General features: G+C 37.9%; 1 protein-coding gene across 1 annotated transcript; it reads left to right on the top strand.

Moving 5' to 3' along the window:
* The first annotated feature begins 9171 nt into the window (after positions 1-9171).
* LOC127440437 (calcium/calmodulin-dependent protein kinase II inhibitor 2-like) lies at positions 9172-12489 on the top strand. Its single transcript, XM_051697000.1, has 2 exons — positions 9172-9626; positions 10319-12489. The coding sequence occupies exons 1-2, from the start codon at positions 9458-9460 to the stop codon at positions 10387-10389; spliced, it is 240 nt and encodes a 79-aa protein (XP_051552960.1). The 5' UTR covers positions 9172-9457; the 3' UTR covers positions 10390-12489.
* Positions 12490-14380: the final 1891 nt, after the last annotated feature.

Here is a 14380-nt window from a genome sequence, read left to right as displayed (position 1 = left end):
TAAAAAGAAATTAAAATATTATATAACAAGACTTAACAAAATGTCCATGTCGCTTTACATGTAAATTAAGCGTCTTAAAAGGTTAGTTCACCCAAAAATGAAAATTCTCTCATGATTTACTTACACATCTGGGATGGCATAAAGGTATGACCTTCCTTCTTCAGCAGAACCGAAGTGAAGATTTTTATGAGCAGATTTCTGCTCAGTTTGTCCATACAATGCATATAAATGGGCGTCATCAGTCTGCTGGCTGTTTGGCGGTCCAAAAGGCATATTTAGGCAGCATAAAAGTAATCCACATGACTCCAGTCGATCAGTTAATGTCTTCTGAAGCAAATCAATAGGTTGGTGTCAGCAACAAATTGATAAATAAAATGTTTTTAACTTTAAATCTTTGCTTCCGCCCAGTGCTGTATTTCTGTTGTATACAAAGTGCACGCTTCCGACTTCTCGCCTGAATGCGCCATTGCCCCCCCCCCCCCCCCCCCAATAATTAAAACAAGCAAGTACAACCCCCCATTATTTATACCATGATCAGTGGAAACATGTAAATGCTTCACGCTGCAACCCAACCCCCCCAATGTTCAAGCCAAATCTGTGCCCTTGCAGCACACTCTCCAATTGTTGATAATCTTGTTTTAGAATTGTGGTCAGTTTAAGTACTTCACCACAACTGTGTAAATAATTTTTTTTATTATTATTATTACTATTATGTTATTACTACTTATGCCTTGTATAGAACCGTGATATAGCTTACCATCTTTTAACAACCTCATACTGTAGCTCATTGTAAGTTTTTCTTGACAAGATTGTGCTATCATTAGAAATAGAGTTTATGAAAGCCATCTGAATGGAAAGCTACTGACTAATGACATGGAGGGAGGTCATAATTCTTCAGCTAGAGAGATGTGTGTCAACAAGGTATCCTTCGTTCTACTGCAACGGCTGCTTTGATCTTGTTGCACATAACCTCTGTAACAAAATAACTCACAACCACCCTCCCTTTTCTTGCTCCAAACTTGAGTCTTTTATCTTAATTGGCTTATAGGTAAATGAGATGCACAATGAATACTTGGAAAATAAGCCTTCGCCAAGGTCAAGATGAACTCCGTCCAGTGATTTCTGATGATGCTGTATTTACCAACAGTGCCTGTAATGGTTAAATATACCACTAGAGAGCACAGAGGTGTCAGCCTCAGAAAAAGTGAAGGACATTTATTAGCATTAATCATTACCTCACTTGCACTACTGAAGAATTTAAAACATCCTGTTCAGTATTCATCACTGTTCTCCATCACGTTTAACAAAAGCTTGTCTCCTTGCCCTTTACTCCTAAGGGAGCTTTTCGTTAACAATTTTTACACACTTTGAAGACCTGAATACAATGGAGGATCAGTTTTGCAATGAGGAGCCAAGCATGAGTTTAGGTGAAAAAAGCTGTTGAATAGAAACTTTTTCACTGCAAAGGCAAAAACTAATCTGAATATCCTTCCAAATACTAACTAAATAAATAAAAGTAATGTGGCAGAACAGGGATGGCATCAGATGGTAACTTTGATCTGTATCGCACTTCCATGTTCCAAGAGTAGTACTGAAGTTTTTGTTTTGTTTTTAGATGGTAAATGCATTATAATGGTGGTGTCAGATGGTACTACCATACTGATATTCATGTTCCATGGTATTTCCATAGTACTCCAAGGTACATCCATGAATTGCAACTACCATATTCATATACCATTTTAAGAATACCATGATACACTATGTGGCCAAAAGTATGTGCACTGTGGTACTGTCATTTTGGAACAGAAAAAACCTTCCCCAAACAGTTGCACAAAGTTGAAAACAGAATTCTCTAGAATGTCATTGTATGGCGTAGCATTATAGTTGAATCCATGTCTTCAGAAGCACTATGATAGGTGTGGGTGAGAAACAAATCAATATTTAAGTCCTTTTTTACAATAAATGTTCACATTTCCACATTCTTCTTTTTTTGTTTTTGGCGATTTACATTCTTTCTGCTGGGCAGGGAGAAGAATTTATATTAAAAAAAGGACTTAAATGTTGATCTGTTTTTCACCCACACCTATAACATCACCTTTGAAGACATGGACTTAACCACTGGAGTCTTATGGATAACTTTTATGCTGCCTTTGTGCTTTTTGGAACTTCAAAGTTCTGGCCTCCATTTACTTGCTTTGAATGAACCAACAGAGCTGAGATGTTCTTCTAAAAATCTTCATTTGTGTACAGCAAAAGAAAAAGTCATACACATCTGGGATGGCATGAGGGTAAGTAAATGATGAGAGTATTTTCGTTTTTGGGAGAACTATTCCTTTATGATTTGTCCTCACAGAAATTACTGGAACCCGTTAATATAATGTTTTGCAAGTGAAGTCTTCAGAGTCGTGATGTTGTAAACCACATGGAATAAAAAAAGCGGAGCCACTGGCTGATCTAAATGTGTGCATCAATGCCTTGAATTTGTCTTACACAACAGTAGAACACACAGAGGTAAAGACATGTAATACTGTGTGACAGAAGCACAAAAGGTCAGAGAGAATGTTCATTTGACATTGAGTGAAAAACTATTACCTTTTTCCCTGCCGTGCAACTGTAAAGAGCCTTCAGAGGATCTTTGTGCCAGCTGTGTGCGACATGCCTATCGCCTGTTCCTCACCTGCATACGCATCTCCTGCTGTGCATCTCCAGTGATGAGAACAGCAACCTATCTCTGTGCCGCAGGCTGAAACAAGCTCCCTGTATAGTGTTACTACTTTAGTGTTATGTAATTAACAAGCTACAGAGGAAAGAAGGTGTGTACAGTATGTGTGTGTGTGTGTGCATCAGGTTTTGCTTACAATGTCGGGGCCAAATGACCCCACAAGGATAGTAAAACCTGTATTACCCAGATTGTGGGAATGAGCCAACAGTCCCCATGAGGACTGTATAATGTCTTAATAAAAATGTAAAGATGCTTCTTTGAGGCTTAAGGTTTGAATTAGGAGTTAGAAAATATAATTAGCTCCGTATGAAAACAGCTCCAAAGTAAGCATATACTGCATACCATTCTTACATATACACTACATCTCTCAAAATCCTCTGCATCACATTTTTGCTCTCAATTTCTCTTTAGACTCAGATTCTTGTGATTTGGTGTTTTTTATTCTGCTTGGTAGAGAGTGAGTCAGCAATTGCACTGCACGAGTCAGCAGAGGCCACTGTGACTGCAAACACCTCTCTCAGAGGACACTTACACATAGCCCACTTCTGTGATTGCACAATCCAACACTTGATACCAATACTACAAGAAAGAAAGAAAGAAAGTTCTCCCTCAAAGACAATCATGTCTACAGGTACAGTACTGTATGTGTATATATATATATATATATATATATATATATATATATACTGTACACACACACAGTTGAAGTCAGAAATTTACATACACTTAAGTTGAAGTCATTAAACCTCATTTTTTTAACCACTCCACAGATTTCATATTAGCAAACTATCATTTTGGCAAGTCGTTTAGGACATCTATTTTGTGCATGACAAGAGTAATTTTTCCAACAATTGTTTAGACAGATTGTTTCACTTTTAATTGACAATATCACAGTTCCAGTAGGTAGGAAGTTTACATACACTAAGTTAACTGTGCCTTTAAGCAGCTTGGAAAATTCCAGAAAATTATGTCAAGGTTTTAGGCAATTAGCCAATTAGCTTCTGATAAGCTAATTGGCTAATTGGAGACAATTGGAGGTGTACCTGTGGATGTATTTTAAGGCCTACCTTCAAACTCAGTGCCTCTTCATTTGACATTATGGGAAAATCAAAAGAAATCAGCCAAGACCTCAGGAAAATAAAAAAACTGTGGACCTCCACAAATCTGGTTCATCCTTGGGAGCAATTTCCAAATGCCTGAAGGTACCACGTTCATCTGTACAAACAATAGTATGCAAGTATAAACACCATGGGACCACGCAGCCATCATACCACTTGGGAAGGAGACACATTCTGTCTCCTAGATATGAATGTAGTTTGGTGCGAAAAGTGCAAATCAATCCCAGAACAACAGCAAAGGACCTTGTGAAGATGCTGGAGGAAACAGGTAAACAAGTATCTATATCCACAGTAAAACAAGTCCTATATCGACATAACCTGAAAGGCTGCTCAGCAAGGAAGAAGCCACTGCTCCAAAACTGCCACAAAAAAGCCAGACTACAGTTTGCAAGTGCACATGGGGACAAAGATCTCACTTTTTGGTGAAATGTCCTCTGGTCTGATGAAACAAAAATGTAACTGTTTGGCCATAATAACCATTGTTATGTTTGGAGGAAAAAGGGTGAGGCTTGCAAGCCGAAGAACACCATCCCAACCGTGAAGCATGGGGGTGGCAGGATCATGTTGTGGGGGTGCTTTGCTGCAGGAGGGACTGGTGCACTTCACAAAATAGATGGCATCATGAGGAAGGAAAATCATGTGGATATATTGAAGCAAAATCTCAAGACATCAGCCGGGAAGTTAAAGCTTGGTCGCAAATGGGTCTTCCAAATGGACAATGACCCCAAGCATACCTCCAAAGTTGTGGCAAAATGGCTTAAGGACAACAAAATCAAGGTACTGGAGTGGCCATCACAAAGTCCTGACCTCAATCCGATAGTAAATTTGTGGGCAGAACTGAAAAAGCATGTGCGAGCAAGGAGGCCTACAAACCTGACTCAGTTACACCAGTTCTGTCTGGAGGAATGGGCCAAAATTCCAGCAACTTATTATGAGAAGCTTGTGGAAGGCTACCCAAAACATTTGACCCAAGTTAAACAATTTAAAGGCAATGCTACCAAATACTAACAAAGTGTATGTAAACTTCTGACCCACTGGGAATGTGATGAAAGAAATAAAAGCTGAAATAAATCAATCTCTCTACTATTATTCTGAAATGTCACATTCTTAAAATAAAGTAGTGATACTAACTGACCTAATACAGGGAATGTTTTCTACGATTAAATGTCAGGAATTGTGAAAAACTGAGTTTAAATGCATTTGGTTAAGGTGTATGTAAACTTCTGACTTCAACTGTGTGTGTGTGTATATATATATATATTGTGTGTGTATATGTGTATATATATTAGGGCTGTCGATTTAACACGTTAATTCAGTGCGATTAATTATATAAAAAATAACGTGTAAAAAAAAATGCTTTGCTGCTTCAGGGCCAGGGCGACTTGCAATAATTGAGGGAAACATGAATTCTGCTCTCTACCTGAAAATCCTAAAGGTCATCAGTCCGTGAGATGAAGATCAAGTGCAACTGGACTGTGCAGCAAGACAATGATCCAAAGCATAGGAGTAAGTCCAACTCTGAATGGCTCAATAGAAGCAAAATTAAAGTTTTGGAGTGGCCTAGTCAAAGGCCTGACTTGAACCCAATTGAGATGCTGTGGCAGGACCTTAAATTGGCAGTTGATGCTCGAAAACCCTCCAATGTTGCTGAACTAAAGCAGTTCTGCAAAGAAGACTGGGCCAAAATTCCACCACAATGTTGTGAAAGACTGATCTCCAATTATCGGAAGTGTTTGGCTGCAATTGTTACTGCTGAAGCTGGCACAACCAGCTAAGTTTAACAGGGCAGTTAGTTTTTCACATGGGTGATAGGTGTTGGAAAACTTTTTTGCTTCAATAAAAACCATATATATTTGAAAACTGTATTTTGTGTTTACTCAGGTTGCCTTTGTTTTATGTTATATCTCGGAAAATACACAAAAATAGAATAATTCAGGAAGGGGGCAAATACTTTTTCACAGCACTGTATATATAATTATATTTGGGTGGGAAACAGATCAATATTTATGTCCTTTTCACTATAATTGTTTACTTTCGGTCACTTTTCAATGAGCATTCATGAGAGGACCGAGTACACGCAGCCTCTCGCGTGATGTAAGTGCGTTGTCATGTTCACGCGAGAACTGACTTTTAAAATGACTCTCTGTGCTTTTGTAGCTTTAAAGTGCTGATCACCATCAGCTTGCACTGTATGGACCTGCAGAGCTGAGATATTCTTCTAAAAATCTTTGTGTTCTGCAGAAGAAAGTCAAACACATCTGGTATGGCATGAGGGTGAGTAAATGATGAGAGAATTTTCATTTGTGGGTGAACTATTCCTTAAATATTGATCAGTTTCTCACTTGCACCTATTATATCGCTCCTGAAGATATGAATTTAACCACTGGAGTCATATGGATTACTTTAATGCTGCCTTTATGTGCTTTTTGGAGCTTCAAAATTTTGGCACCCATTCACTTGCATTGTGAGGACCTGCAGAGCTGAGACATTCTTCTAAAAAAACGTTATGTTCAGCAGAAGAAAGAAAGTCATACACATCTGTTATTTAGGGTGAGACGTTGAGAGAATTTTCATTTTTGGGTTAACTATTCCTTTAAACTAACATTTTGCATTGGCAGCATTGAAAAGTTTGAATATAAAATACATTCCTGCATCTGAGAGAGGTCTGGATAGCACCACATTGAAGTTTGAAACGGCAGTTTTCTGTGACCAGTTCCCCTTCAAAAACATCACTTATATGGATAGCCCTACTCTCATTCATTAATTTGCTTGGGCAGTGGAGCGGTAGCCTACAGACCATTTTTCTGCCACTTTTGCACAGGAGGTCACTTAAAATATGAAAATGTGCTTCTAAGGACTCTTGCCATACCAACAATCTAATGCTTGAGTTGATTCACAGAAAAACAATCCACATATCCTTTTTATACTGCAAGGAATGTTTATTTCACATGTTTTGAACATATTTTCAGAGTAGAATATCAAGGTAGCTGCTACATAATCTAAGAAAATAAAAACCTGGTAATTTAGGTGCCCGGACGAGCGCTGTCCGTGGTGCTGAATTAGACAGATAGACAGACAGACAGACAGATACAGTGGATAGATAGACAGACAGACAGACAGAGATGATAGATAGATAGATAGATAGATAGATAGATAGATAGATAGATAGATAGATAGATAGATAGATAGATATGCTTCATAATTCATGTCAGGCGTGCATTAATAAAATTCTCACACCTTTCATTCAAACATAATTCAAAGGAAGCATATGGAAGGCATCTGGAAACAGAGTAAAGGCGGCGCTGTTAGTGACGTGCAATAATGACGCGTCCACGCTAGCAATGTCGTGTTACTGTGACATTTTCCCGGTATACATGGTAAATTAATCTATTCGGAGAAAGCAAACTAAAACAATAAACAACGACATAACCAGAATCTTCTTAACCTTCATTTAACCGGAACCGGGAGCCAAAGGCTAGCTAATTAAATTTTCAAAATGTAATAGCTGGTTCATCCCATTTTCAAAAAATGTTCTTTTTTTTTTTTAACTGACATTTACAGAAAATAATTACAGATTTTATCTGACTTTTTCATAATAAGAGATTATACCTGTAAAATACAGAAAAAACAAGTTTTTCAATGACTGCTGTAACAGTCAAAGTCTGTAACTTTATAAGAAGTCACTGTTTTATAACACGACTGTACAATTTTTATTTATTTTTTATGGTTTTGAGTGTTAATTTAGTAGATATCAGTATAAAAATACAGTTATCAGTGTAAAAACACTGACCAATAATTATTATTTTTTTTTTTTTTTTTTTTTTTTTACATTTTTCCTGCTCTGTGCGCATTTATTTAAAAACAAACGCATGTTTGCTGTACATTTTAAGTAATAAACACATTATAAAACCTAATGAAAATCAACTGCAACTTAACAGTAATTTTCCGTTTTCTAACATTAAATGCATGGTAAATATATTTAAGTTCCACATCAACAAAGTTGAAGGCTGGAATGTTAGTGATACAGCTACACATACTATGAGTCACTATTTTTATTTTTTTATTTTTATGAATTTGCCAGTAAGTTATATCATCAAACTGCTTATTATGCCAGACAACACACTCATAAGTGTTAGAGTTACAATGACAGAGCAGAGAAAAGTAGAAAATCAGTCATCGAAATTTAGTAACTTCCAGCTGATCAGCTAATTCAGATACTAATACTACAATTACCGATGATAACAATAACAACAACAACAGTTATCATGATTTCAGATTTTTACATTTTACATTACAATTGTATGCATGCTAAATTGATCTGAAAAGTAAACAGGATGTGTCAGAATTACTTTACACAGGTTGCAGGTTCAAACATATAAATTTGATTTGATGTTTTCACAGACCAGGCGGTGGCCACTGGTTTAATGATGGCTAACAAGATCACTGAGAGAAGCCACAAAAGTGTACAAAGCCTGGAGTTATGGAATTTTCTTTAGTAATTCATTTATTGAATTTAGTATTTTACTGTAATTTTATGGTAACTGTTTGGCAACTTTTGCTGCCGGACATTTCACCGTTTTTTTTGTTTTGTTTTTTTTTACAGTGTGGCTGGAACTGACAGAGTCTACGGTAACTCAGATAACCGCTCTGTACAATTGTGGTGAGAAGAATAGCATCAGAATGCTATTCTGAGATGTAGGTTGGCACTGTGGCGGCAGAGGGGGACTTACACAATATTAGGCAGGTGATTTTAATGTTGTGGCTGATCAGTGTATATATATATATATATATATATATATATATATATATATATATATATATATATATATATAAACTTTACATTTTATAAATAATTAAAATTAATTATATTATTAATTATTATAAAAAAATTAATTATAATATATTATTATAATAAGTAATTAATCTCTCGATGGCTTGCCTGTTTCCTGAGGTAGCGGCATAGATGCAGAAAGGTTCTAGGAATTAAGAGGTTAAGTGAACTTTATGGGAACCATGAACCAAAACCAAACGTTCTATTTCATTAAAAAGAAGAGAAAAAAAAAGAAAGAAAAAACTTTCCTGGAAAACCAAAAAAAGTTGTCTACATTAAAGCTCTGTTCTGGAAACCAAAACCTAATACGCTTGTTGGGGAGGCTATACAGAGAAGCGACCGCGGTGAATACAGCGTCTTCTCTCGGCATTTTCAGTTTACGCCTGATGGGGACACCCTTGCACCTTTTGGAGATCTCTCTCTCTCTCTCTCTCTCTCTCTCTCTCTCTCTCTCTCTCTCTCTCTCATAAATATGCACATACACACACCCGCCCGGATGGATGACTTCACTGTTCCGCGCGGGTTTCCTTTATGATCGCGGGATCTCCCGTATATTACAGCAGACTTCACCTGACCGCTGATGTAGTCGTACACTCAGCCGCGCTCTCTCTCTGTCTCTCTCTCACCCCGTACGACGCACTCTGCACCGAACACTCCAGTCCTGAATGCGATTTGATGTTGGCAGTGCGAGTAGTTTGACTTTTGGATATCCATCAGCACCGTGGAAAAAGTGCACTTGTTTCGGCCTTAGCCTTCTGCGTTGAGAGCCCGTCCTTCATTACAGTCATGTCAGAGGTTCTGCCCTACGGCGAGGGGAAAATGAGCGGATACGGAGCGGACAACGATGTCAGTCAAATGTCCTTCAGCTGCGGGCTGCAGGACACCAACGCGTTCTTCGGAGCGTCGCAGGCGAAAAGACCCCCAAAACTTGGACAGATCGGCAGAGCGAAGAGAGGTGAGCATTTACAATAGTCCTACAAAATGTTACCCACGTTCATGGAGAGATAATCAGACACTGCCGGTTAGATAACGGTTCTGTTCCGATTGGGGTTACGTGTATGTTCGATTAGGAACGATCGGAGCATTTAGTGAGATTGGGAAAAAAAATCTAAAACCACCAAACACACAAACAAGCCAACTAACGAGCATGTTAGGTAAAAAGACTGCCATTGGTCTTGCGGTTTTGTTTTCTTCAATGTATTTTGCAATGTCTTGCAGTTATTTAACCGAACCGAATGGCGTTTGACATAAGAGCAAACGTTGTTCTGAAAACGCATTTTTTTTTTTTTTTTTTTTACATATTCTTAGGGGGTGTTCAGACGTATGTGTTATTGTATAGTATAAAAAAGCGCAATAATAGTTGAAGTTATTATCTTTTTAAAGCGCGATAAAAGACGTCCAGCACGTGTAGAAAAACAAATGAACAACAGCGCGCTCGGACGTACGCCAAGACGCGTTCGTGTGAACCGCCCCTTATTTGTTTGAGATGTTTGCGCAATTCGCTAGAACCTTCGCTATAACCAGTTTCAGTTATGCGCAGTTTCAAACTATGCGCTGTAGGCTACATAGTTGGCTAATGCAACATATAACACATTGTTCGAAGTCTTGACTTAAGCTGTCTGTCTGTCTTCTTCTTCTTCATCACAGTGGTCATCGAGGACGACCGAATAGACGAGGTGCTGAAAGGCATGACTGACAAATCGTCACCGGGTGTGTAAACCCGAGCGATGCCTTGCAGACATTCCGATTTTTTGCAGTCAACGATTTGAAGCACTTGTCGGTTGTGCATGTGAAGAAGATTGCAAAGAGATGGAGGGATGATGATGGCAGGACGCGAGAACCAAGAGGAGACTTCACAAAAGGGAAAAAAGCGAATTAAAGAATGGAGAGATGAGAGAGATTTATTTTGGGGGTTTGCTGGCAATCCTCTACAAAACGACCCCCGAATGAAAGCTTTGAGGAAGGTGTTGAGGCTGCGCTCTCTGCGGCTCTGCTCATGTGAATAGAAATGGCTGGACTTGTCATTATTATTCCACAACAATCATCTTCCAAAAGCATTGTAAGCAAAACGAAGTTCAACGAATGACTGAATCGCATCTCAAGCTCTGTTATTAATGCTGTACAGTATCTTAGCTCAAAGACCTTTCCCTTAACACACACATACACACCGATCAATCTTCATGGATCTGCCTTGAGCGTCGACTTCAATCCGACTGCTGCTTTTAGAGACATTGTAGACACACACAAAGACACTGAACTCCCATAAAGATAATTGAACTTCTAAGTATACTCATACGCGGATGGTGCAATGTGAACATTTTCTTTTTCCAAAACGACAAAAAAAAGTTGCGAATTTATTACCATACACATAACCACAGTTGTTGAAGCGTAGTCTTTGCGTTGTTTGGTGATCTATTGTTTTGCGCATCACCGCATCTGTGCCACGGATTCACATCATCATTACAGCACAGAAGAAAAGTGGGCATTACGCCCTCATGTAATTAACCCAACATGAACACGTCTTTCTTCGTTTTATATTTTGACTTTTTTCTTTTCTTTTCATCGCCTCCTCACTTTTTTCCATTGTGTCCATCTCTTTGCATGAACTTTTACTCCGGTGCCAACAGAGGTGCCACCATGAATCTTACCCTGGCACGCTTATTTTTATTTTTAAAAGTCATATTTGTATTTTTATATCTAAATAATCATTTAAATGATATGTTAGTATGTCGTCTTAAAATTCAAGGAATTCTTTTGACAGAGACAAGAGGATAATTGTTTGGTTTATATATATATATATATAAATAATAAAATAAAAAAAATAAAAAAAGAGAGACTTACCGAATGAATGTTTCTCGGGGTTTTTGCACACATCCGTGTTGATCTACTGTTATATGGAAATCGTAAACTGTGACCTGAGCTTCGTTGAAGAATTTGTTAGAAAATGGCTATATTAGAAATCTACTGCATTGTTTACGAATTTCTTCAAATAACACGTTGTTATTTGACTGGTTTTTGGACATTTTTTTCTCTTTGATTTGTGTTTCTTTTTTTTCTTTTCTTTTTTTTACCATTATTCTAAAGAAACTGACTATGGTTTGTTGTGCATGAAACCTTAATACTTTTCAATAATGGTACATCGTTTTATTAAGCAAAAAAGCAACAAAAAATGTCATGACATTCTAAGAATGAATCATTGCATATTAAAATACCATTTTCACTGTATTTGGTGAATTAATAAATGGTGGAAGAACACATAGAAATGCATATGTCGTCATTTGACACAACTGGTGCACAGCAAGGAGATACACAAGTCTGATATAGCTTAACACAAATACAATATGTGATCAAATTGATTTTGGGGGCCCTCATTACAATGTACTGTATACCCATCATGGACAAAGCATCTAAAGATAGGTCTACTAATAAGTAAGACTTGAAGGGATAGTAGTTCACCCCAAAATTAAAACCATCACTTCCGTAAGTGCCTCACTGTAACCTTGATTTTTATGTTTATTTTTTTATAGAAAAGGATGGACAAATCAAAATTCCTCTTTTTTTAGTAATCAACATTATGCCACAAATGCTGTCGATTAAGTGTAACTTTTATTGAACCTGGAATATTCCTTTAATTGATTGCAAATTATTTAATTGAAAGCCATGAACAGACCTGATTATCATGATTTTTGTAATTTTAGGCTGAATTCTGTAGTGACTTTGTTCGTTTAAGCCCAACCTTGTTTTTGCATAGCTGAACGAAACACATGCCATTTCATGTTTACACTGAACATCCAGAAACCACATGCTCTATACCATCTGATGCCATTAAATTTCACAATAATACTGATGTTTTCCATCATCATTTACATAGTAATGTAAGCACACACATGGTGAGACACGCAAGCTTGCACATAAGTGTACTACGCACGCGCACAATGCCAAACCAGTGTGTGTGACCCAGCCACAAGTAAATCAATGGCTTTTATCCCTGATTTGTGTCGTCATGCGTCCATGAGTGGGCTTTGGGTCAGCTTTGTCCAATGTGTCCAGTGAGGCTCAGGATCCATCTGGAAACAAGTCAGGCTTACTTAAATCAACAAACTCAAATACTCAATCTGAGTGCACATTCAATCCTGGCTGTTCTTCACTAGATATTCTAAAATTCTATTGACGAAAGCTCAATGAAGAGTTCGGCCAAAAATGAAAATTCTTTCATTATTTACTCATCCTCATGTCTTTTCAAACCTGTATGCTGTTCTTTTATCTGTTGACCACAAAAGTAGAAATGTTTTTAAAATTGGTAGGCTGCTTTTGCCATACAAGAACAGTTCATAGTGACCAGGTGCTGTCAAGCTCCAAAAAGGACAAAAAAGCACCATAAATGTACCATAAAAGTAGTCTATATGACTTATGTACTACATTCCAAGTCTTCTGAAGCCATATATATGTTATTCACTAATAATCTTCTGTAGGCAATGCTGTTACGTTGATGCAGGTATGTGTTTGATGTATAAGGACTTAATTTTAAATCTGTTCCTCACACTAGTCATACAGACTACTTTTATTGTGAGTTTGTGCAACATGATCACATGAGAAAAAGACATGTTGTTACTGAAAGTTCATGCACCCGGTAATCAACACCATTCTGCCGAATTACTGACAAGCATTATCCCCCTTTATACATTTTTGCATCAGTTCAAATATTATCACATTTCCGTCTAGTGCCACTGATAGCGTGTAGCATAAGCAACCTCAGTGACACGGGTTCTGGTCCCCAGGGAACCAGGAAGTAATCGTGTTCACATAAAAATGGTTGTGATAACATTTTTACTCCACTAACGGTTCGGCTTAGGGTTGGGGTTTGGGTTATGGGTAGAGTTAATAAAATATGCATCTCTGTTGACTGTATTACATAATTTAAAACTTAAAATACAACTCGCTTTTAGCGCCACTCTGTGGACATTTCACCTGGACACTGAAGCTCTCACGTGCCCATACATTCAATAACACTTGGGGACAGTGATTTGAATTTCTTTAAGCACACACCGATTTCAGCAGCAAAACTTTCGACCTACTGTTGCCAAATTAACAGTGAGATTAGTCACTATGAAGTGCCATTGTACGTATGTTAAGAGCTGCATAGGGTTAGGAAATAACAAAATGTTCATGTTTGGGAAAGGAATACTTTTCAAACAATTTTCAAATTACCAACAGGAATTTAACCTCACTTATTCTAATGGTTATCACTGTACAGACCCTCAACATCCATGCGTATTTATTCGTAAGGTCCTCTCACTGTAGAAGGTCCATCAGACGGTCACTCAGCCGTAGTCAAGGACACTCAACTTCATCATCTCAGTCTATTAATACACCTTCATGGCTGTTGCAGTGTTCCTGAATGGCTCCAATGCCCAGGGGAATCCTTACCACTTCACACAGGCTGCTCAAAGCTGGAGATTACTGATACACTATCTGAACAGGCAGGCGGCCCGCGGCAGCTCAGGAGTGACTGAGCGACGCTGTGGCCTGACCCAATATGGAAAGCCAAACTGTCTGCAGACAATGAAAGTGTGATAAGGAAAGAGAGTGAGAGAGAAAGAGAGAGAGATGACATTCTGAGATTCTCCAAGAATGAGCTCTCTACTGGAAGAAATGAAGATACAGGAGACATTTGATTTAAGAGCATTGTCCTTGATTTCGTCCCGTCTT

This window comes from Myxocyprinus asiaticus, chromosome 5, assembly GCF_019703515.2.
Source record: "Myxocyprinus asiaticus isolate MX2 ecotype Aquarium Trade chromosome 5, UBuf_Myxa_2, whole genome shotgun sequence".
NCBI lineage: Eukaryota > Metazoa > Chordata > Actinopteri > Cypriniformes > Catostomidae > Myxocyprinus > Myxocyprinus asiaticus.
This window is presented reverse-complemented; position numbering and strand designations above follow the sequence as displayed.